This window comes from Carica papaya, chromosome 2 (genome assembly GCF_054855325.1).
Source record: "Carica papaya isolate Zhongbai chromosome 2, ASM5485532v1, whole genome shotgun sequence".
NCBI classification, from domain to species: Eukaryota; Viridiplantae; Streptophyta; class Magnoliopsida; order Brassicales; family Caricaceae; genus Carica; species Carica papaya.
Genome location: NC_142310.1, coordinates 9,049,510 through 9,070,229, shown reverse-complemented (window position 1 = coordinate 9,070,229; position 20,720 = coordinate 9,049,510). Strand labels below are relative to the sequence as shown.

Sequence of the window (20,720 nt, the reverse complement as noted above, 5' to 3'; positions counted from 1 at the left end):
AAAACTATTGTACTACATGTAAGAGGAGTAAAACTGCTGCTTTGGCATTTGACGTTCTCACATGAAGTAATTATAAATTAGATTTGACTGTCTCTTTTGACTTTTCCCACCTTTTATCCTACAAATGATAGCAAGTCAAGTTTTCCGCACAATACAATTTTTACACCCACATTCAATTAGCTTACAGAAAATCTTGAGTTTATTTCTGGAACATTTTATCCTTCATGCATAGCCTTGGCGGCATCAACTAGCGCAGGCTTAAAACCATCTGATGTTCGGCCAAGCACAGAGTATCCATCGCTGTCTTCCGCATCCACATCTGCTCCATGTCTTACAAGGAGGAGTGCTACCTGTTGACAAATACAGATCATATAGACCTAAGATAGTGCATATTGGCTCCGATGAGTTTATAACAATCTCAGGCATACATCATAAGAGCTTCAAGTAAAACAGTGCATTACTTTCAATTGGTAGCATAAAGAGGTAAAGAATCAATTAATGTAAATGTATCAACCACCAAGGAAACAAATATAAATAGGACTCTCAAGAAAAAACACAAATAGGAAATTATGGGGTCAATATTTTGGCTTCAATATTATTCTCTTTCACATGCATTTCACAATCAAAGACATCTCGAACTTGACAATTTGTTAAGTAAAAAAGCTCCTAACAAATATAAGGATAAAACCATTATTTACATTATTTGCATAGGTGGTGGTGCTCTTTTCTGATATTATGTAAAGACAACATGTCAGAACATCAAGAAAGATTCCCACCTCCAAGTCCATCATTACGGCTGGGATTGCACTTTTGCAGTCTGAAAATAGCGCATTGAATCAACATCCAAATTTAGCCCAAAATGAGATTAAAATGCATCCCAACCAGACTTTGAAAGAAGTCCTCTTTACTGAGATTGCATTAAGTTGTCCTTTAGGTTAGGTTTCCTATGCATATTAAGATTTTCTTTCTAAAAAATGAATATTAAGATTTTTATTACGAATTATAATTTAGGCAGAAAAAAAAGGGTAAAAACAAAAGTTATGGGAATGCAGAAGCAAAAAGATAGGTCCAACCAGAAACCAGGCGAGAGAAAGATGTATCCAGAAGACAGCATAACTGCCATTTTTGCCTGAGTGATCTAGACAAACATTACCTCATTGTTGTGGCAAATCACAGCATGCATAAGAGGAGTCTGACCAGCTTTGTCGGTGGCATCAACCTCAGCTCCTTCCTCAATTAAAAGTTCGCACAATTCTGAATGCCCTGTGCTAGCTGCCCTATGCAATGGAGTGCAACCAACCTGAATGTGTAGCATGTCAACTAATTAACTATGAAGAATACGGATCAACAGGAAGATACATCAGCAGCAATAAAATGTAAAAGTTGAAAAAGGGGAGTGAAAATAATGAGACACAAGAAATAAAATGCTGTTTAAGTTATAAACCTTGTCCTTCACGTTAATTTTTGCACCATGTGCAATCAGAAGTCCAGCAATCTTCATCCACCCCTTGCTGGCAGCATAATGAAGAGCAGTTCGACCACCATTATTTTTCAAATTAACATCAGCCTCTGTTAACAATTGATGATTGATTACTTTGACCACAGTACAGATCAGAATTCTTGTAATTCAAAGGGATGAATATAGCATCTATGAAAAGGAGAAAATAAAAAAAGAACCCATATCGAACATATCAGCTATGTCACCATAAATTCTTGCTACAGCAGACTGTTCTGACCTAGATGATCCAAATGAGAGTTAGTTTATTTAATTGATTCAGAGTCTAAGCATTGATATGAAAATGTTGGAAGATCATAGTAGTTAAGCCAGTAGTATACCCTAACAACTACACTGCAATAGCCTCTTCTTTTTGCATACATTGAATTGCGTTCACCATTGTGAATAAGGTTCTCCAAAAGGTAGGGTCAAAGGGTCACAAGTTAAGGCGCAGGAACAACTATACTATTAAACTGGTAAAGTTAGTGGCATCTGCGATGCCATTGCTAACTTGAAAGCATGAACTTTAACTCACACAAGATAATTTAACTGGATCAATCCAGTATGTTGCAAGAGAAAAGAATCACAAGCTTGCAGTCCTAGGAAAAGTAAGCGCGTCTCCTCTTGCAAATTCACTGGAAAATTACAAAATCCCAAGTCTAACATGTAAATAAGAAGTTACTCACTTCTGCTCAATAAAATTTCCACAATTTCCACATTGCCAATGCTAGTTGCTGAATGGATAGGCGCCCAGCTTTCCTCGTCCGTGCCATTCACTATACTCCCGGATCCATCAGCAGCTGACAGTACTCTAACCACCTGATATTTCATCAGCATAAGCAACTCCTAAATGAAATAGAACGACAGAAAATAAAAAATAAAAACAACCTAAAGACGAAGGCATTGGGGGAATGGTGGGGAGGGGGGCGTTCCTGCACTTTTACGCATCGTAATGATTTTGAAGGTAACTATGAGTTGTTTCGGAACAGAAAAACAGACCTCTGGGTGGCCGGAAGAAGCGGCGACATGGAGAAGAGAGCGACCATCTTCGTTCCTTAGAGAGAGCAATTTCGCCATTTGAACTGAAGATAGGGATCTGAACACGGAAGCATCGCCAGATTCTGCGGCTCTGAACAGGTCGTCATCTTCGATTCCTGGTTGATCTGCTTTCCTTCGGACATCGACGTCCATGGCGTGCTTGTACAGACGATTTCGGGTTTTAGGGATTTTAAGAGTCCCGGTAGCATATGTTATTGATATTTTTACATTTTTATTTTATATGACGAAAGGATAGATAATAGTTAAATATAACATATTTTTATCAATATATTTTTAATTTATTTGATATTTATATTCGTTCATATCTATATCTATATATATATATAGAGAGAGAGAGAGAGAGAGATGTATATGCAAATATTTAAAATTAATGTATGCATATCTAATGGTAACATTTGATTATAAAATATTTGATAATGATTATTTTAAATATTATTTTAATATTTCCTTTTTATAAATTATTAATTATAATTTTTTTTTTACTTTAATATATAACTATTTATAATACACATAAAATGCATAAACATATATAAAATATATATATACGTATATACATATATATATATATAAACTATTTATTTTAATATATAATACGAGAAGGATGGATTTTAAGGAGAAATGATATCACTATTACTTCTTTTTATTTATTTTTTTTATGTATATTATGGTTTAGGGTAAGGAGATCTTTTTGTTTATTGTGGTCATAGAAGGCTTTAAATGTTATGATTATGAGAGCCGCGAATTATTTTTAGAGGATTAAATTGAGAAGATAACTCACTTTGTTTTATGCAAATGGCCACTATATTTTTCAGTGAACCTAATGGAATAATTTTGTTGTTCTTATCATATGTGTGCTGATGGATTTTTAAGTAAAAAAAAATGGTGAGGGTGTTGAACAAATTTGAGAAAGAGGTTGTCTCGATGGAAGATATTTATTGCGTCATTATTTGCCCACATAAAATTAAATTGTAGTAATTTATTTGATTTGGATAAGTTTTAAAAGATTTAAGTTATATTTGAACCACACAACATAAATCATTATTTGAATAAATTGAAATAATAAAGCATTTATTTTTAAAATAAATAATATTTTTAAACTATTATATTTTAAAAAAACAAAAACAAAAATAAAAATCTAATTTCTCTGGAGCGTTAGCCCTGTAGTAACCCAGACATTCTAGAGAAGAATCAAAGGATGATTTGCAAGTTCCTGTTTTATTTACAAAGCAGAGAGGAAAACCAGAGAAGAAATCAGGCAGCAGCAAAACAGAGCAAGACACAAGAGAGACAATACTTCTTAAATATGAACTGTATTTACATGGCTCATATGATTTATTTATTTATTTATTTTTGTTCTAGACGAAACGCACTTAAGATTAAGCAGTAGTGATCAAATCAACATTCAACATGTAAATACCGTAAACAAAATGAGAAACAACCCACGAGCATGATGTGATTATATCACTAAAAACTAAAAGACAAGCTGACATCAACGAGTATTATCAGTTTTTCTTCAAGAAACCTTGAGCCATCTTCAAGTAATCTCCATATCCAGTTCCTGTATCTTGGCTGGAGTGCTCGTTAGCGGCGGCGGGGGTGGTGGAATGGGAGGTTTCATATTGGTGAAGATAGTTTTCAGCCTTGTCAACGTACTTGCCGAAGCTCTTCTCCTCCAGCTTCCCATAGTGCGAGGCTCCGGCTAGAAGATCCGCGGCAGCGCCGGCCGTTTTAGCCTTGTCGATGTTGGTGGTACCGTGTTGAAGTGTGGCTTTCGCAGCCCCAGCAACCACCTTCGCGCTGGAGAGCAACTCAGACGAAGATGGTTTCTTGTGATGGTGATCGGATTTGTGGTCAGTAAAAGTTGGATCCATCGATTGAGTTGCAGAGACGAGAGATTCACAAGTTTGTTTTGCAAGGTATTGCAGAGAAATGGGGACGGTGAGAAAGAAAGAAACTTGATTTTGTGGGTTAATCCGATTGGATGTTTTATATGTGGTGTTTGTTAGCCACACGGTATTCCTGATTTGTCAAGCGGAGCTCAGTGGTCCAGTTTCATGGCTGGAAATAGACCTGGCTGAATTATTGATACGCGACCCGCACGCGCTTAAGGAAATTCGACAGGTAATGGGGAAGAAGGTGTTTATAATAAATTTTTTTAAAGTACTGGTACATAAAATAATATTTATAGAAATGGGGGAAATAATTAATTAAAAATTTAAATATATTATTGTATTACTTATTTATTATCTTGACTCATTAATTCTCCTGTAATTATAATTTTTTAGTAAAACGTGTATATGTTCATCAGTTAATTTATATATATATATAAATTAATCTTAATAATAATAATTTTTTATTAATTTACAATCCATTTGTAAAAAAATGTAGTAATTATTCATTTAAAGAGTAATTAATTTTTGTAATCACAATTTTATTCAACTAATAAAACGTAATAATAAGTGTCTCAATTATAATAGTGATTGTATTTTTGTCGTTACCTTCTTATTCACAAATTAAACTTGTGTTATATTTTGTATATTGGAAAAAATTCTACAAATAAATTTTTATATTTGTCAAATTTAGAATATAAAAAGGTATATGCATTAATGACTTACAATACGTTGTACCAAATATTTGTGATAATTAGCACTAGCTTTTATATCACATTTCAAGAGAATTATTTTGTGTTTTTATTGATAACCATTTAAAAACATTATATTTTATTTTCAACTTAGTTGTTATAACTGTAATAACAAGGAAAAAAAAAAAAGAGGAGGGAAACGACGCCGTTTTAAAGAAGGAAAAACAACGTCGTTTTGCAGAGGGGAGAAAACGACGTCGTTTTGAGGAAAAACTAGAGTGATATAAATAGGTGGCGGGGGAAGGAAGGAAAGAGGAAAGAAAAAGAAGAAAACAAAAGGAAAAAAAAGAACAGAGGAAGAAGGGGAGCGGGAAAGAGAAAGAGTAGAGGACAGAAGGTTCTAGAAGAAGAGAGAAAGGAAGTGGAGCGGAGAGAAGAGGAGACTGCGGACGGTGACAACGCGATCGGCCGAAAGAAATAAGATGGAAATGGGAGGTACAGTAACAAACTTCAAATACGTGTGTTGATTTGAGTTTGAAATGTTTGGATGTGTAGCGTGCGTGGTGACGGCTTACGGAAGTAGCGATGTACGGAGGAGGCCGTGTAGCGTGAGTGTGTGCAATAAGGCGGGTGGAAGGAAGTTGGCCGCGTGAGAATCGCGGGAGGAGAGAGGGAGAAGGTGACGGTACGGGCGAAGGCCGAGAGAGACATAAGAGTGTGGAGTGAGTGGAGATCGGAAGAGACGAAAATGTGTGTGAATTGTGTGAGAGGGAGCGGGTTGTGTGAGCAACGCGGGAGGAGAGAGGAAGATGTGTGAGGTTAATGAGTGGTGTGAGAGGAAACGAGTTGTGTGAGCAACGCGGGAGAGAAGAGGAAGATGTGTGTAAACTGTGTGAGAGTAAACGGGTTGTGTGAGCAACGCGGGAGGAGAGAGGAAGATGTGTGAGGTTAATGAGCGATGTGAGAGGGAACGAGTTGTGTGAGCAGCGCGGGGGAGGAGAGGAAAATGTGTGTGAATTGTGTGAGAGTGAGCGGGTTGTGTGAGCAACGCGGGAGGAGAGAGGAAGATGTGTGAGGTTAGTGAGCTGTGGGAGAGGGAACGGGTGGAGTGAGGAACGCGGGAGGAGATAGAAAGATGTTGTGGCGGGAGGATGTGGTCCAAGAGAGAGATAGGGAGAGGCAGTGAGTGAACGCTGGGGAAGGGAAGGATCCGCAGGGTGAGTGACGTGCTTGAGGGAGTGGAGTGGGGTAGCTGGAGCTTTGGGAGAGAGTAGGATCGGGGGGGGGGGGGGGGAAGAGAGAGAAAGTGTGGGCCGTGTGAGTAGAGTTCGAGGCGGCGGGGGAAAGACGGTGTGAGTAGGGGCACCTAGGGCATGTCGCAGGTAGTGGGCGAAAAGGGGCAGTGGGAGAGAATGAGTAGTGTGTGTGTGTGTGTGGCCCGATAGGGGTCGATAGGTGGACGACGGTCGCCGATGTTGGTGATGCAAGTGAATGAAAATGGTGTGCATGCGTGACTTGGTATAGGTTGAGAGATGGTTAGTGGTCGCCGATATCGATAACAGGAGAGAATGATCAAAGTGTGTGTGAGTGGCCTAGTATAGATCGAGAGATGGCTAATGGCCGCCGATATTGGTGACGCAAGTGAATGAAAATGGTGTGCGTGCGTGGCCTGGTATAGGTCGAGAGATGGCTAGTGGTCGCCGATATCTGTGACGGGAGAGAATGATCAGAGTGTGTGTGAGTGGCCTGGTATAGGTCGAGAGATGGCTAATAGTCGCTGATGGTGGTGACAGGAGAGAATGATTAGAGTGTGTGTGTGTGGCCCGATAGGGATCAGTAGAGGAATAATGGTCGCCGATGTTGGTGACGAAAATGAATGAAAAATAGTGTGCGTGCGTGGCCCAATAGGGGTCGATAGGTGGTTAATGGTCGCCGACCTTGGCGGTGGGTGGTATCACTCTTACGCCTGGGGTGCAATCAGGGAACGAAAATCCTGGGTAGGTGGGATTATAGGTACAAAAGGGGGGGGGGGGGGGGGGAGGGGAACTGGGGTTCAATAGTGAACGGTTGGTAGAGGTATGAGGTTTATAATGTTGCATTTCACACCTGTATTTTGAGTTTTATTGTAATGGATTAAATGAACTCACTTTTTTGTCTTTACAGATGATGTAGGGACGGAGTCCGGATCGAATTTGTTGGCTTCCGAACCTAGTGTGTAGAGTAACAGGATAAAGATTTTAGTTTCTTTTGACTGAATGGAATGTGTAAAATTGATAGTAGCATAGATATTGAGTATGGTTGTATTGTGTGCGATGACTTGTACATGATTGTAGGTTTATCTTGATCATTGAATAAGGGATTGTGATAGTGTTTCCTTGTGCATGACCGATTGGTTATGGAATTGGTTGTTTTGTTAATTACGTCCAACGTGAAAAGAAAAAAAAAACGAGACGTTACAATAACTCTATCAATACACTATAAATTAAATCATTATTTTTATTAAATTAAATATTATATATAGACTACCACTAATTCGTAATAAATACACAAAATTATAACTATATGTAAAATACCAACTATTAACTTTCAAATAGACACTAAATTATAAACCACTATTAATTATTAACCTTCAACCATTAACCACTATACTACCATATTATTGGTACTGAGTATATTATGTTTAAAAAATATTTTATTTACAAAAAATTAATAAAATTATAAGTTATATGATATTTAGTAAAATTTAAAATTTTTAAGTAGATATAAGAGTTTTAATTATTAAACTATTATATTATTGATATTGAGTATATTATGTTTTATTTTGATTAACACTTAATATTTTTTAATCAAATTAAGTACTTATTTGAATATTTTTATGACATTTTTAGAAATTACAAAAAAAAAAAAAAAAAAAAAGAAAAAGAGAGCAGAGATAACAGTGAGGGTAAACTAATATGTTTACTAACAAGCATGCAGGGAAATTGACAAATTTGTTTTCTCTATCGCTATCAACGCAGAGCTGAAAACCAGAGCAGAAATCAGGCAGCGGCGAAACATGGCAAGACACAAAAGAGACACAGCATAAGCACAACATTTCTTAAACATGAACTGTATTTACATGGCTCCTATGATTGATGTTTTATTTTTCTATAAAACTATTTGATGTTTCAACGAGTGAAAATCATCATGGGTAGAAACTGATCCCATTACCAACCATGTTGGATAAGCTAAAATTAAACAGTGATAAAATCCAGATTCAACAAGTAAAACTTATAAACAAAATGAGAAACAACCCACAAGCATGATTTGATTATATCACTAAAAACTAAAAGACAAACTGACATAGATGAGTATAATCAGTGTTTCTTTAAGAAACCTTGAGCCACCTTTAAGTAATCTCCGTACCCAGTTCCTGAACCATGGCTGGAGTGCTCGTTAGCGGCGGAGGAGGTGGAATGAGAGGTGTGATATTGATGGAGATAGTTTTCAGCTTTTCCAACATATTTGCCGAGGCTTTTCCCCTCCAGCTTCCCATAGTGCGAGGCTGCGGCTAGAAGATCCGCGGCAGCTCCGGCCATTTTGGCCTTGTCGATCTTGGTGTTGCCGTGATGAAGCGTGGCTTTCGCAGCCTCAGCAACCTGCTTGGCGCTGGAGAGCAACTCAGACGGAGATGGCTTCTTGTGATGGTTATCGGATTTGTGGTCCATTGATGGAGATGCAGAGACGAGAGATTCAACTAGTTTGTCTTACAAGATATTGCAGAGAAAAGCAGATGGTGAGGAAGAAGGAAACTTGATTTAAATAATCAAGTATCCTGTAATTATACATTTATTTTAAAAAATTATAAATATAAATTAATTATAATACAAGAATTTTGTTATTAATTTACAATTTTTGTGTAAGAAAAAAATATAGTGATTATTCAGTTAAACAGTAATTAATTTTTATATAATTATAATTTCATTAAAGTAGGACATGAACCAGTTAAACGTAATAATAAATGTTTAAATCATAATAGTGAATATATTATTTATTCAAAAGTTAAAAGCGTGTTATATTTTACAAGAAGTTTTTTTTAACACTTGTCAAATTTAGAATATAAAAATTATATGCATTAATGATTTAAAATACACTGCACCAATAATTTGTGATAATCACCACCATCGTTTATATCAAGTTTCAAGAGAGTTATTCCATAAACTTAATGATAATAATTTATAAATATTATATTTTATTCTTACTCGTAAATGAATGGAGAACCTTTTTTTAACAACAAGTTTTTAATCGATGATTAATGTATGGGCATGTTAGACAACTTCAATTTTAAATCTTTTGTTACAACTACTTAGGATTAAAAGTTTTGATGTTAATTTTTAGAATTTGTTGGATGGTAATGATAATTTTGGAGGTATGAAACTCAAATCTGAATAATTAGCTTAAGCGATTGGAGAGATGGTTTGGTCAAATTTGGAAAATAAAATTGAGAATATATAATTTGAAAACAATAGAAAATTTGGGGGTATAACATTAAAAGTGCAAAAAATTCAAGATGGAGATTGATTTGGGATGAGGAAAAGTGACGAAATGTGGGTAGGATGACAACATTCTAATGACATGGTGGGGCTTATAAAAAGGAAGAAGAAGAAGAAGAAGAAGGGAATGTAAAAATAAGCAGACATAGCAGATGGTTCAGCTCAGAGGGGTGCCACCCGAGAACACATGTGGGTTGGTTGCCTCTCTCCCATCCACCAACGCACTTTGTGTTCTCAGGTCACCCCTTTGAGTCACCCTTTGTTCATACTCATCTTTTTATTTTTTTTTACCAGTTTTCATTTCTTAAAATTACCCAAAAAATTTTTAATTTTGTAATATAAATTGCTCAAAGTCCAGAATTGGAGATCAACAATGCATGAGACTACATGCGTGAAGAACAAATTTTCATTTTCTACTTTCTTGCCTTCATCCTTCTTCAAATCATGTACTCAAATGCTTTGTTGATCTCTGATAATGGACTTTCGTTTTCTCTAAGTATTCTCTAATTATTTTTGGATTTGATATTCAAAATATCTTTGTGATTTTATTTAAATTTGTTTAATTATAATTTTTTTTTGTTAATTATACTTTTAAAAGTATTACTATTGTATAAGTTCCATACTTAGAATATACTCATTCGTTTAATTTTTTTTTTTTTTTTTTTATAATTAAACTCGAAGATGTCGTGTATGAGCAAGTTTCGAGTAATAAAAATGATCTATAGATAAGAATTTTTTTACTAATAATTTATGAAAATTTAATATATTGTACTAATTAAAATTATTTTTATCAAGATGACAAACCATTAATTATATTCATATTCTAGAAATATAATTCAAAATAGAAGGATACGACTTGTGGTAAAACAAGATTTGTGGAGCAGGTTTCGTTTTTGCAGATCCCAATACCTATTAACTGCAGTGCGCCAGCTCTAAGAAAACACAGGGAAAATTGTCCTTCCTGTTTTGAGTCTCAGCTCCAACCCTCATCAATTTCTCCAAAATCTGTGCATAGGAGGTAATATTATCTCTATCTTCTCTTGCTTTCTTTCATATAAATTCATCAGCATTTATCGAAATTATAATTTTTTTTTTTTTTTTTTTTTTTTTTTTTAACAATTGGCATTAGTAAATTAAGGGGAAATGGAGTATTGTTTCTAATTCATGGATCATTACGGGAATTATCATAGATGTATCAAAATCCGTCTCCGAAATGTCCGATTATTATCCGGAACAAATGAGGATTTTATCTAATTAGGATCTGAATTCGTAACTTTAAGAAAAATTTTCTACATTATTTTGTAAATATAGAATCTCTTTCTAGTCATCAATGAAGTCGTTAACTGTCTCATTTAACTTATGTTTATGCGAGAAATTATGATTAGAATTCCGCGATGTTTGGTTTTTTTGAAATGAAAGCTGCATTCGTGGATGACCCTTATGGCGTGTTTTTTAATCTGTCCAACTATCATAGTAATGGTTTTTTAAATTCGTTGAGTGTATGAGGCTCAAGTCTGCTGTTTCTGGGGTCAGTCAGTGTTTGCAGTATAACGTTTTACAAAGATCAGACTAACGTGGATTACTTGTGTGTCATTTTTCTTGGTTGAATAAAATGGCACTGGTTTTACTGGCCTGCTGTGGATTCTTTTCTTCTTTTTGTGAAGGTATGGTTGGAAAAAAGATGCAGATTTATGGCTAAGCAGTTCTCTAATTGGAGAAATGGATGACATTGGCCTACGCTAGTGGTTGGAGTGAGTCTTGCCCGTCCAACCTGTTATTCCTTCATGATGTGGAGCTTTGCTTCTAATGCTATTGGGAGCACTGGCATGAAGAAGAATTCTGGACAGCCAAGTCGAGCTTCTTCTGACTTCTCAGATGAGGAGATCTCTTCGGATATTAGCAGGGAGGAAGGACTGGAATGCCCAGTATGCTGGGAATCATTTAACATTGTTGAGAACGTGCCTTATGTGTTATGGTGTGGCCACACCCTCTGCCAGAATTGCATATTAGGGCTTCAGTGTGCTGTCCTGAGATTCCTAACTCAAGAAATTAAGATTCCATTCATCATTTTATGCCCATGGTGCCACTTGATGTCATTTCGGCTAGTCTACAAGAGAAGTCTCAAGTTCCCCTGCAAGAATTACTTCCTTCTTTGGATGATTGAGAGTTTGAATGGTGACAGGGTTAGATCTGGTTGCTCCTTTGGTGGTTACAATCATCGACTGGTTTGCTTCCCTATATGCAGTCTATCTCTCACAAATCATTCTGGTACTGGCATCAACAGCCAGGTTTCACATAGTGAATTGCCTGGCCAGCTGGGATCGGATAGAGATAATATTAGCAGTAGCAATGTAGAGGGACACCATTTTTCACTTTATAAGTCTTTTGATTTCTTCATTTATTTCACATCCAAGTTCCCCGTGGCGATCATACTTCTTCTGATGTTGTTTTTTGCAATACCCGGCAGTATCTTCATCCTAGTGCTCTACTTGCTAGTTACTGTTCTTTTGGCAATCCCATCTATCCTGGTATTGTACTTTGCATTTCCTACTTTGGATAAGCTGGTGAGAGAAATAACATCATGAGGTTCTGCTTATCACTTCGGTTCCTTGTTGAAACTAGTAAATAATTCAAGAAATATTTTTTTTGGTCGGCTCTTCAATTCTTTTGAATTTATGGTTGCACTTTTTGGTAATTGGAATTGATATTCAAAGGCTTTTAGATAATTGTTCATTTGTTTGGCTATTGGTGATGACAGTAAATCTTGATTCCTCATTCTTCTTCTTCCTATTTCTGTTTGTTGATATACATTGAGTCATTGTGACTGTCTTGAGTACTTTATCCTGTTTTTTTTTTTTTTTCTGGATTTCTTAATTCAAACTCCTTATTCATCAAGTTTGAGAGGTTCAGAGCAGGAACGTGTTTTTCATAATCGATTGTGGTGGTGATATCCATTTCTTTTATCTCTACTAGATATTCTTGTCAGTTTATGTTTTCTGTTCAATATACTCGTCCTTCATTTTTCCGTCTTAACATAAGCTCGATTTGCCGGGCAGCTGCAGTGCATTTTCTATTTGACAGCCTGCTAAGGGTGTGGTATCCTGTGTTTTCGGATTTGTTAAACAGATATAGGTCATCTTTTGCATTTCCTAAATCGTGGATAAATCAAGTATTGTGGCACTATGAAGAAAGGGAAGAAAATAATTTGGCTAAGTTTGGTGGATGAAAACACCTTTTAATTTTAATTTTCTAGATTTATATGTTTATAAACGAAAGTATTGTTTGATTGTATGCATCTGTGTAGTAGTTAAATGTAAAACAAAAATTGTTTCATAGCAACTATTAAAAATAGTGTTTTAGTCTTTTGAAAGTAGTGTCACATTATCACCATTATATCGTTTTATTTTTCACTGACAAGTATCTTTCATGTAATGACATATATAAAGTGAGAAAAGAAAAACTAAAACGTATCTTCGTGAATCGAACAGAACCTTGAGCTTTGAGCTTTCGAGTTAAATCTTTTCCTTTCTCCCATAAAAATTTTTTGACTTTGTCTCTTCACACATTGAAGATGTAGGTATTTAGATGCCACTGACAAGGACTTCAGGTTCATATTGTTCTACCTTATTTACAAAGTCTGTTATTTGGAACATATGCACGAGTAGTTATTTAGGTAGCTCCAGCATGCTCATCCAAATGATTGTATTACCAGTGGGTCAAGTACTGGTCCTTGGAAACCAAACCATACTTCGTCGGGGCTGCTGATAGTAGCTTATAAACTTCATTTTGCACCAATAATTAGTCACCCTGTCATGGACAATAGTGATGGATGCCAATAATAACTATTAATTACCATCATCTCTCAGATGGTGTTGCTTTTAACTTTGGTGATTTCTTGTTTATTTATGCATTTCTGTTTCTTAACATATGAAGATTCCATGCAAAATATAAGATACAAGAAAGAAATTTCCTTATGTTTTTTCTTAAGCACAAATCATTAGATTTAACTTCGGTATGGTATTTCTTTGTGCTCCTTGCTAAATAATTCTGGTGGCAGTTTCATGATCTGTGTCCTTAACACGTAGGCAGTAAAACACTTATGAGAATTTCACTTCTCAGCTTGATGGTACTGATTTTATTTATTGATTTTCATTTGATTGCAGTTAAATTTCTGGGAGGTGGTTGCTATTACTTATATTCTTGTTTTTCATGTAGCAGGAAGTGAAGGCAATAAAGAGCTGGGTTTGAATGTTAGAGTGGTTTTTCTGTCCCTCCCATGTCTTTAGGCTATGCTGAAATTTAGGTTTAAAGTTTAGTATCATTTTATCCTCAATGATACCCTCAAATTTTGCAAGTGTGTTCTTGACTGTTACTTGACAGCTCAGTATTACAGACATACAAAATTCTTCTGGTTTCTATGTTTTAAATTTATATTTATGTTATCAGTGGTGGTTCAAAGACAAAGGACTTCTTATGGCATAATTGGCTGCTTATTCATTAGGTCAGCTTTGAGCAGCACTTTGATTTGTTAAGAACATAGAAGTAACATTTACATAATGTGACTTGTGCTGGTTGTTGCTTTGGACAAGACAAGGTAAGGTTGAGTGACTAGTGACATTCAGTAGCCGAAACATGTCATTGGAACCTCCCCTGTCTTTCTTATCTTATTTGCCTTATCTTTGGCTTTCAGTTCCTCATTTCTTCGCCTCTCCTCTGCCTGTGCTCGTGCTCCTCCTGCAATCTGGTTAATGTATTCCATATCTTCGCGGAATTTCTCCAAGGATTTTTTTCTTCTTTTCTCCAGCTCGCTCTGTGGACCCATAAATTGGTAGTTAGTGCTTATATCAGCTAGTTGTATTAGGAAAGAAGGATAAAATCTAAAGACCTCTGTTCTATGCTGCTTGTTCGTTGCTTCGTTCTTTTTCTTCTCCTCCCAGGAAAGTATTCTGTTAATTAACTTCTCGTACCTGCAAAATCTGTATGTTAAGGAAAGAATGCTAACAAATCTAATTTCGTGCTCATTAAGTAATGTAGAGCCTTGTAATTTCTAGTCTCTCACCCTTGTACTTTTGTCTGAGGTTTTAGATTACCATACATGTTTAACTAATTTGATGACTTGGTTTAAGTACTTGTACTTTATGCTCATAGTTTAGAAACCTACTCTTGGAAACTGACAAGATTACCGTTTTTTAATCTTTTCAAGCTTAGCTTTCTCCCATTTATCTGCTTCTGTTTCGTCTGTTCCAAGTCTTTTTGAACTTTGCCTTTTAGTTTCAGTTGGTAAGCTCGCAGCTGCAATTTTGGCATTGGGAGGTTTTACTTTTGGCAAAACAGGTTCTATGGCAGGTTTGTCTGGCTTGGCTGCCGCAATTTTGGGTTTTATGCTCCCAACTCTGTCCAACAGCTTATCAGCTGAAGTTGGAGCCTTTTTAATTGATGGAACATGAGAAATGGCCTTTTCCCGCGTCTTTTTGTCTGCATCAGCAATTAGCAATACTCCACTATCTGATATTTTTGAACCTCTACTTGAGGTTTCGCCTGTTTGAGATCATTTTTTTTTAACTTCTTGCCGAGAAGTAATATGCTACAAGTGTATATTTAGAGTGATAATATTTATCTGGAAATCATATAATCATTTCATGTATTTTCACCTGAGAATCGTTTTGACACTCCACCTGGTGTTTGTATTGAAATTGTCTTTGTTTTTGTAAAGGGGGGTTCAGGACCCTCACCAGTTTTCTTCTGATCAGAGATAATTGATTCTTCCTGTGAGTTGATGGCATATGCAGCAGCAGCAACTGCTGCTGCATGCTCCACATCATCCCTTGAATCATAGTCATGACTCATATGTTGAGAAAACTGTTGCCGGAGCCAGCTTGGCGATCTCTTCTTTTCTACAAAAATTCTTCTCATGTGTTCGTAAGTAGGAATTCCATTTTCCTATATACAGAATTTAATGGCAAAGTTACCTCCTTTGAAGGACTGAGTATTTTGGGGTGGTATTCTTTTTCCCGTGTCACTGCTAGGCTCACCTGTCTTTTCCTGTCCTGCAGCAGAAAATTTCACCCTAGCAAAGGAGCTGATTAGTCAAGAATGGCCAATTTACAGGAATGAAGAGGTACTTTTTGGTTAATGAATTAATATTGGTACGGAATAGTGAGTTACCTGGTTTGCTTGATCAAAAGGTCCATGATCTGACACAAAAAGTCTTTGGAATTGGGAGGTGAGGAAGAAATAGTTGGGGCTTGTGTATATTTGAAGGAGAAGCCGTGGAGGCCAGTGCTGGTTAGTGATAGGCTGCCTTATGGTTGTGGGGGCAAGCAAAGTTGATATGCTTTGGATGCAAGCCTTGTCTTTGGATCATAAAGGTGTATTTGCTCAAGAAAAGTATACTTTCTGCTGATGATTAAGTTTTATGAATTGGTAAAGCTTTTCTATATATAAAGAAAGCTGCCTTTTTCTACAAAGAATCTGCCTCTGCGTCCTCCTAAAATTATTGGATAAAAGAAGTACTATTTGTTTGCTTAAATAACTAGAGAATCTGGTTCAACATGGTTGGATAAGTTCGGGTTCATTGGTCGAATTTTAGGAGAATCTACGAGTTCCGATAGAATCTCATCAGTAGAACAATGTCAGTTTCAACGTCCCATGTTCTGGATTCAAGTGGTATTCTTCCTTTTTTTCTTCTCAATCTTTCCATCACTGCCATATAAATGTAGTCATGTATCTATAAGTTGAAATTTTTCTAATCAAATTTGACAAAGATATTTTTCTTACTCCGATTTTTAAGAAGTCAGATTATTCATATGACTCAATTGTTGTATCTCTTTGGAAGGGAATAATTGAGGAAATCATGGGTATATTTGGTTGCAGGAGGTCTTCCGAGGAGAGCTACCTTACAGGAAAGCGTTTAGACAGAGGAGCACTGGTACTGCATTTGATCACAAAAACATGTGTTTGTATAACGTAAAGTAAAATTAATGTATATAGAAATATAATATAATGTAAAATTAATAATTTAAATTATGTACTTATATTTATTAATAATAATGTGTAAAATATAAATTAAATTTATCCTTTTTATTAATTTTTTTTTTTTTTTTTAAATTGTTTCAGTCATAACTACTTTATTAAAAACACAATTTTTACCTATGACTTTTCTTATCTTATACTTGTTTTGGTAATTTTAATATCAAAAATTATTTTCATTAAGTACACAGCTTCTAACTATTAAAATGATAATACTTTTTACATTTGTTTTTATTGAATATTAACTAATTTTTAATTAATAATTATCTTAATAATATTTTCAAAACTTAATACAGGATGTAATTGTCTTTTTCGCCCACTAAAATGAGAAAAGTTTGCCAAATGAATTGGTTTAGATCACATGATAACAAGCTTTTTTCCAATGTAAGTTTTTAAGAGGAAGACTCTTTTCAAGGAAACAAGAAAACTTCTTACACCCCCCTTTCTTTCATCCAAACGTTGATCATCACATTTTAGCTTGAAAATGCTCCAGCCTACGCTATTCATCCCGAATCGAGATATTAAGGTCTACGAAATTTATCTACATTTGTGCTATAAATAAAAAATTAGTAATGTATATAAAAGAAAAACTCGATAAGTTGAATCAATTTACGTCGAGCTAAACAGTTAGATTTTAACCGATACATGAAATCAATTAATTGAAATGTTCAATTTACTCTTAATGTTACTTTTGCACAACTTGATTGCTGCTAAGATTTTTTTTCTTTTTATATAAAAAAAAAAAAAACACAGCAAACAGTCATGAACAAACTGTTGTTGATAGGAACTAAAAAAGCCTAGAAAAGTAGTGCTTATGCACGAAATTAAATGTATTCATATGATTTTAAACATATAAGAGAATAATATCAATAACCATTTTACTATATTGAAGTTCGTCCATGAAGAGCTAAACGAGAGAATAAGGAGCAAAGATTAAACTTTTAGATAAAGCATAAACCACTCGGTAAAATATCATCTTTTCTAATTTTCATACCTATTGAAAAGAATTACATTAACAACACAGAGCGAAGAAAATGGAGATCAGAGGATACCCCTGTTTATTTTTCTTCTTATTTTTCCTTTTGGAACAGAAAACTGGACTTCTTTTTTTTTTTTTTTTTGGTACTTTGATTTCCTGGGCTTAGATTTAATGGTTAAAATGGGTTCAGTGTGACTTTTTGTTAGAGAAGGATTCAAAAGGGGTTCGTGTTTGGGTTTTGGGTTTAATGGGTTAATAGATTAGGCTTTTTGGGTTATGGATTTAAAGGGTAAAAAAAGGTTAATCGATATAGTTTTTTTTTTTTCTTTTTTTTTTTTGTAAGTTTAAAGGTTAATGAATTTGGACAATCTATTGAAAAGTATAAAAAAAAAAAAAAAAAAGATTCATTCCTTACAAATCTTTTATTTATTCATATACTAAAACATATATGTATATGTATAAGTTTTAATTGCCGACTTCACCTAATATAAGTTGGGGGCCCCTTAACCCTTTACCCTTAAATTTTTCTTGTCATTTCATGTGTCTCTCGCCTTGCATTGTAACTCCCCATTTCCATCTCTCTTACAATCCTTTCTTCCTTTCCTTCCCACAAAACCATCTTTCTTTCTCCTCCTGATCTCTCCAATCTCTCCAACAATGGCGGCTCACCGTCTCTTCATCCTCATTCCTCTTATTCTCCTCCTCATTTTCTCTTACTCAACTGCCACCACACCCACCAAACCCTATCCAAGAACCTCTTCAAGAACCCACCACCAATACCGCTACTCCTGCGATTCATTCCCTCGTGGCGGCCGCTCCCGGTCATTGTGCATTCAACTCCAAAGAGCCCACCAGCACCGCCTTCTCCGACGGCCACCGCCATCCTCGGCTTCTTCATCGATCGATGAGTCGGTTAATATTGATCCAAGATATGCTATGGAGAACAGGGTAGTCCCTTCCGGACCTAACCCTCTTCATAACTGACCTTATTTTGGTCAGCCTCCGTGCTATATATATAAATATATATTATATACTGCTGCCATAAATCTTTGTCTTCTTTGCATTCATTATCAAGTTGACAATCTTCATATGACAAATTTCTTTTCCTCCTTTTGCGTCATGGTTTAATATGGTATAACTTGTTTGGCTGTTTTGGAACTTCATGTGTTCATGTGGTGAATATGGTAAATGGGCATTGGGTTTTTCTATTTCCACGCTTGTTTTTGGGTTCTGTGATACCCAGTTAGATGATTTAGATTAGAGTGGAAGAAGCAAAAACAAGCATGGAAATCAGACATTAATTAGTGTAGGAGTTAACAGCCCAAATTGGGTGGAGGGAAGCGTCAAAAGAAACGCATGAGTTTCATTAAATAGCAGGAGCCTTAAAAGAGATTGGATGGATGGAGTTTGATATTTGTATCATGTGGGTCTTCAATAACCCCCCATATATATATATATATATATATAGTTCATGATGTGGATACATATATGTATGTATGAGAATATTGATGTGCACTGATTAAATTCTTGCAAGTTTTAATTTTCCCTTTGCCTATAAACAAAATATATGATTGGCTATCTGGAAAAAGTTGGTGAATGTTATGTATTAATCCTAAGCCCACTAAAATGAAATGAGTTTTATATATACAAAAAATACAGGATAAATTTTTTTTTGAAGTTTTTATAAAATATACAATTTGTAAATTTATGATGGAATGTTATTATTACTTCAGGATTTTAAGATTAGCTGTCCCCAGTCCAACAACTGATTTTGTTGTTGTATATTTCTAATAGAATATTTAATTAGAGATATCACATATTCTCTCTACAATCTTGTGATTAATAACCTATATATAATTTTATTAAATATTTTAAAGAACACAAAAAAAATAAGTCGACCAGCATACCTATATATATATATATATATATATATGAGAAATAATCCACATTTGTCAAATCACTAGAAATAAGTAAGAAAAGATTTCACTTGGTTCTCTTAGGAGCTTATAAACCCTGGAATTAATTAATAAATTCTCCGTTAAACATATAAGATAAAATCATCTGATTATATATATATATATATATATATATGTATGTTTTTCCATTACATGTAGACAAGAGTGTTTTAGGGAGAGTGGACGTGTATAATAATAACAAAAGTTACCTCCATTATGGGCTTAGAAATTTTGTTGTAGACATGAATTTTTGCCAACAATGGGTATGATGCAGGCATAGAGCATTATTAGCATTTAGAATTCTGAAGCATTAGATTTATTTATGGCATTCATTGATAAACTTTATTATCCCTCTTATTCGTATAAAATTAAAAAAAGTTTTTTAATTGAGTCAGAAACAAAAAAAAAAATTGATTTTAAAAGAAAGAAATTAGATAAAGCTGCTAATATTATTAGTTTCTATTGTTGTTATTTCAAATAATTTTAAAATTATCTGTCTGAATCTAGTTATTGACAAATGATATTTTGTGTTAATTAATACACACTATTTTATTTGCAGTTGTATTGATTTTTGAAGTTCTAATTATCAATTACATGTTTGATCTCAGTGAATTATTTATAACAATGTGTTAATATCTCTACTACTTTATCAAACTTTTTTTCATCTTTGTTTTTATTATTATTTTTTTAACGACGTTGCATATGAAAATTTAAAACTTACCACGCAAATAAGTTTAATAAATAACAAAATATCAACCATGATAAATTGCATCTAAAAATAGCTTGGCATAAAAAAAACAACAACCACGGAAAAACTCATGCATTGGCAATAAAAAATTATAAATTAAATTGGAAGAGTGTGTAATTATGGATTTCATAAAGAACAGAGTATGAATTTTAATTAGCATATACTACTAGGGGTGTATGTGTATAATTAATGCCCACACCGTCAACCAATATAAATATTTCTATTTTCCTTAAGAAAAAAAATAAAAAACAAAAAGCTTATTTTAAGATTTAAACGAGTATCAAAATAACTAGTTGACTTCTGAAAGCGCGTGAGTGAGAGAGAGAGAGAGAGAGATATCTA

At 34.7% G+C, this 20,720-nt stretch overlaps 6 protein-coding genes across 7 annotated transcripts; 2 read left to right on the top strand and 4 right to left on the bottom strand.

Annotated features, from left to right (window-relative positions):
* Positions 1-19: 19 nt before the first annotated feature.
* LOC110824268 (Ankyrin repeat family protein) lies at positions 20-2,773 on the bottom strand. 2 transcript variants are annotated; one of them, XM_022054847.2, is made up of 5 exons: positions 2,495-2,772; positions 2,182-2,314; positions 1,445-1,569; positions 1,154-1,300; positions 20-350 (listed from the first exon to the last, which is right to left on the bottom strand). In XM_022054847.2, exons 1-5 carry the CDS (start codon positions 2,684-2,686, stop codon positions 216-218), a joined length of 732 nt encoding a protein of 243 aa, XP_021910539.1. In that variant the 5' UTR covers positions 2,687-2,772; the 3' UTR covers positions 20-215. The 2 variants fall into 2 exon arrangements, with proteins under 2 accessions (XP_021910539.1, XP_021910540.1); XM_022054848.2 differs by lacking the exon at positions 20-350 and adding an exon at positions 568-817 and having other exon boundaries at positions 2,495-2,773.
* A 1,055-nt stretch (positions 2,774-3,828) lies between these two features.
* LOC110823935 (nodulin-related protein 1) lies at positions 3,829-4,625 on the bottom strand. The gene has a single exon (XM_022054439.2). It carries the CDS (start codon positions 4,423-4,425, stop codon positions 4,057-4,059), a length of 369 nt encoding a protein of 122 aa, XP_021910131.1. The 5' UTR covers positions 4,426-4,625; the 3' UTR covers positions 3,829-4,056.
* Positions 4,626-8,491: 3,866 nt separating this feature from the next.
* Positions 8,492-8,842, bottom strand: LOC110824199 (nodulin-related protein 1-like). Its single transcript, XM_022054772.2, has one exon. The coding sequence runs from the start codon at positions 8,840-8,842 to the stop codon at positions 8,492-8,494; it is 351 nt and encodes a 116-aa protein (XP_021910464.1).
* An 836-nt stretch (positions 8,843-9,678) lies between these two features.
* On the top strand, positions 9,679-12,329 carry LOC110824282 (RING/U-box superfamily protein). The gene is made up of 3 exons (XM_022054869.2): positions 9,679-9,905; positions 10,552-10,685; positions 11,332-12,329. The coding sequence occupies exon 3, from the start codon at positions 11,452-11,454 to the stop codon at positions 12,250-12,252; it is 801 nt and encodes a 266-aa protein (XP_021910561.1). The 5' UTR covers positions 9,679-9,905; positions 10,552-10,685; positions 11,332-11,451; the 3' UTR covers positions 12,253-12,329.
* Positions 12,330-14,138: 1,809 nt separating this feature from the next.
* LOC110823910 (Remorin family protein) lies at positions 14,139-15,982 on the bottom strand. Its single transcript, XM_022054407.2, has 6 exons — positions 15,833-15,982; positions 15,637-15,734; positions 15,319-15,561; positions 14,851-15,205; positions 14,553-14,634; positions 14,139-14,477 (listed from the first exon to the last, which is right to left on the bottom strand). Exons 1-6 carry the CDS (start codon positions 15,856-15,858, stop codon positions 14,286-14,288), a joined length of 996 nt encoding a protein of 331 aa, XP_021910099.1. The 5' UTR covers positions 15,859-15,982; the 3' UTR covers positions 14,139-14,285.
* Positions 15,983-18,185: 2,203 nt separating this feature from the next.
* On the top strand, positions 18,186-19,267 carry CLE10 (CLAVATA3/ESR-RELATED 10). The gene has a single exon (XM_022054835.2). The coding sequence runs from the start codon at positions 18,333-18,335 to the stop codon at positions 18,657-18,659; it is 327 nt and encodes a 108-aa protein (XP_021910527.1). The 5' UTR covers positions 18,186-18,332; the 3' UTR covers positions 18,660-19,267.
* The last annotated feature ends 1,453 nt before the right edge of the window (positions 19,268-20,720 follow it).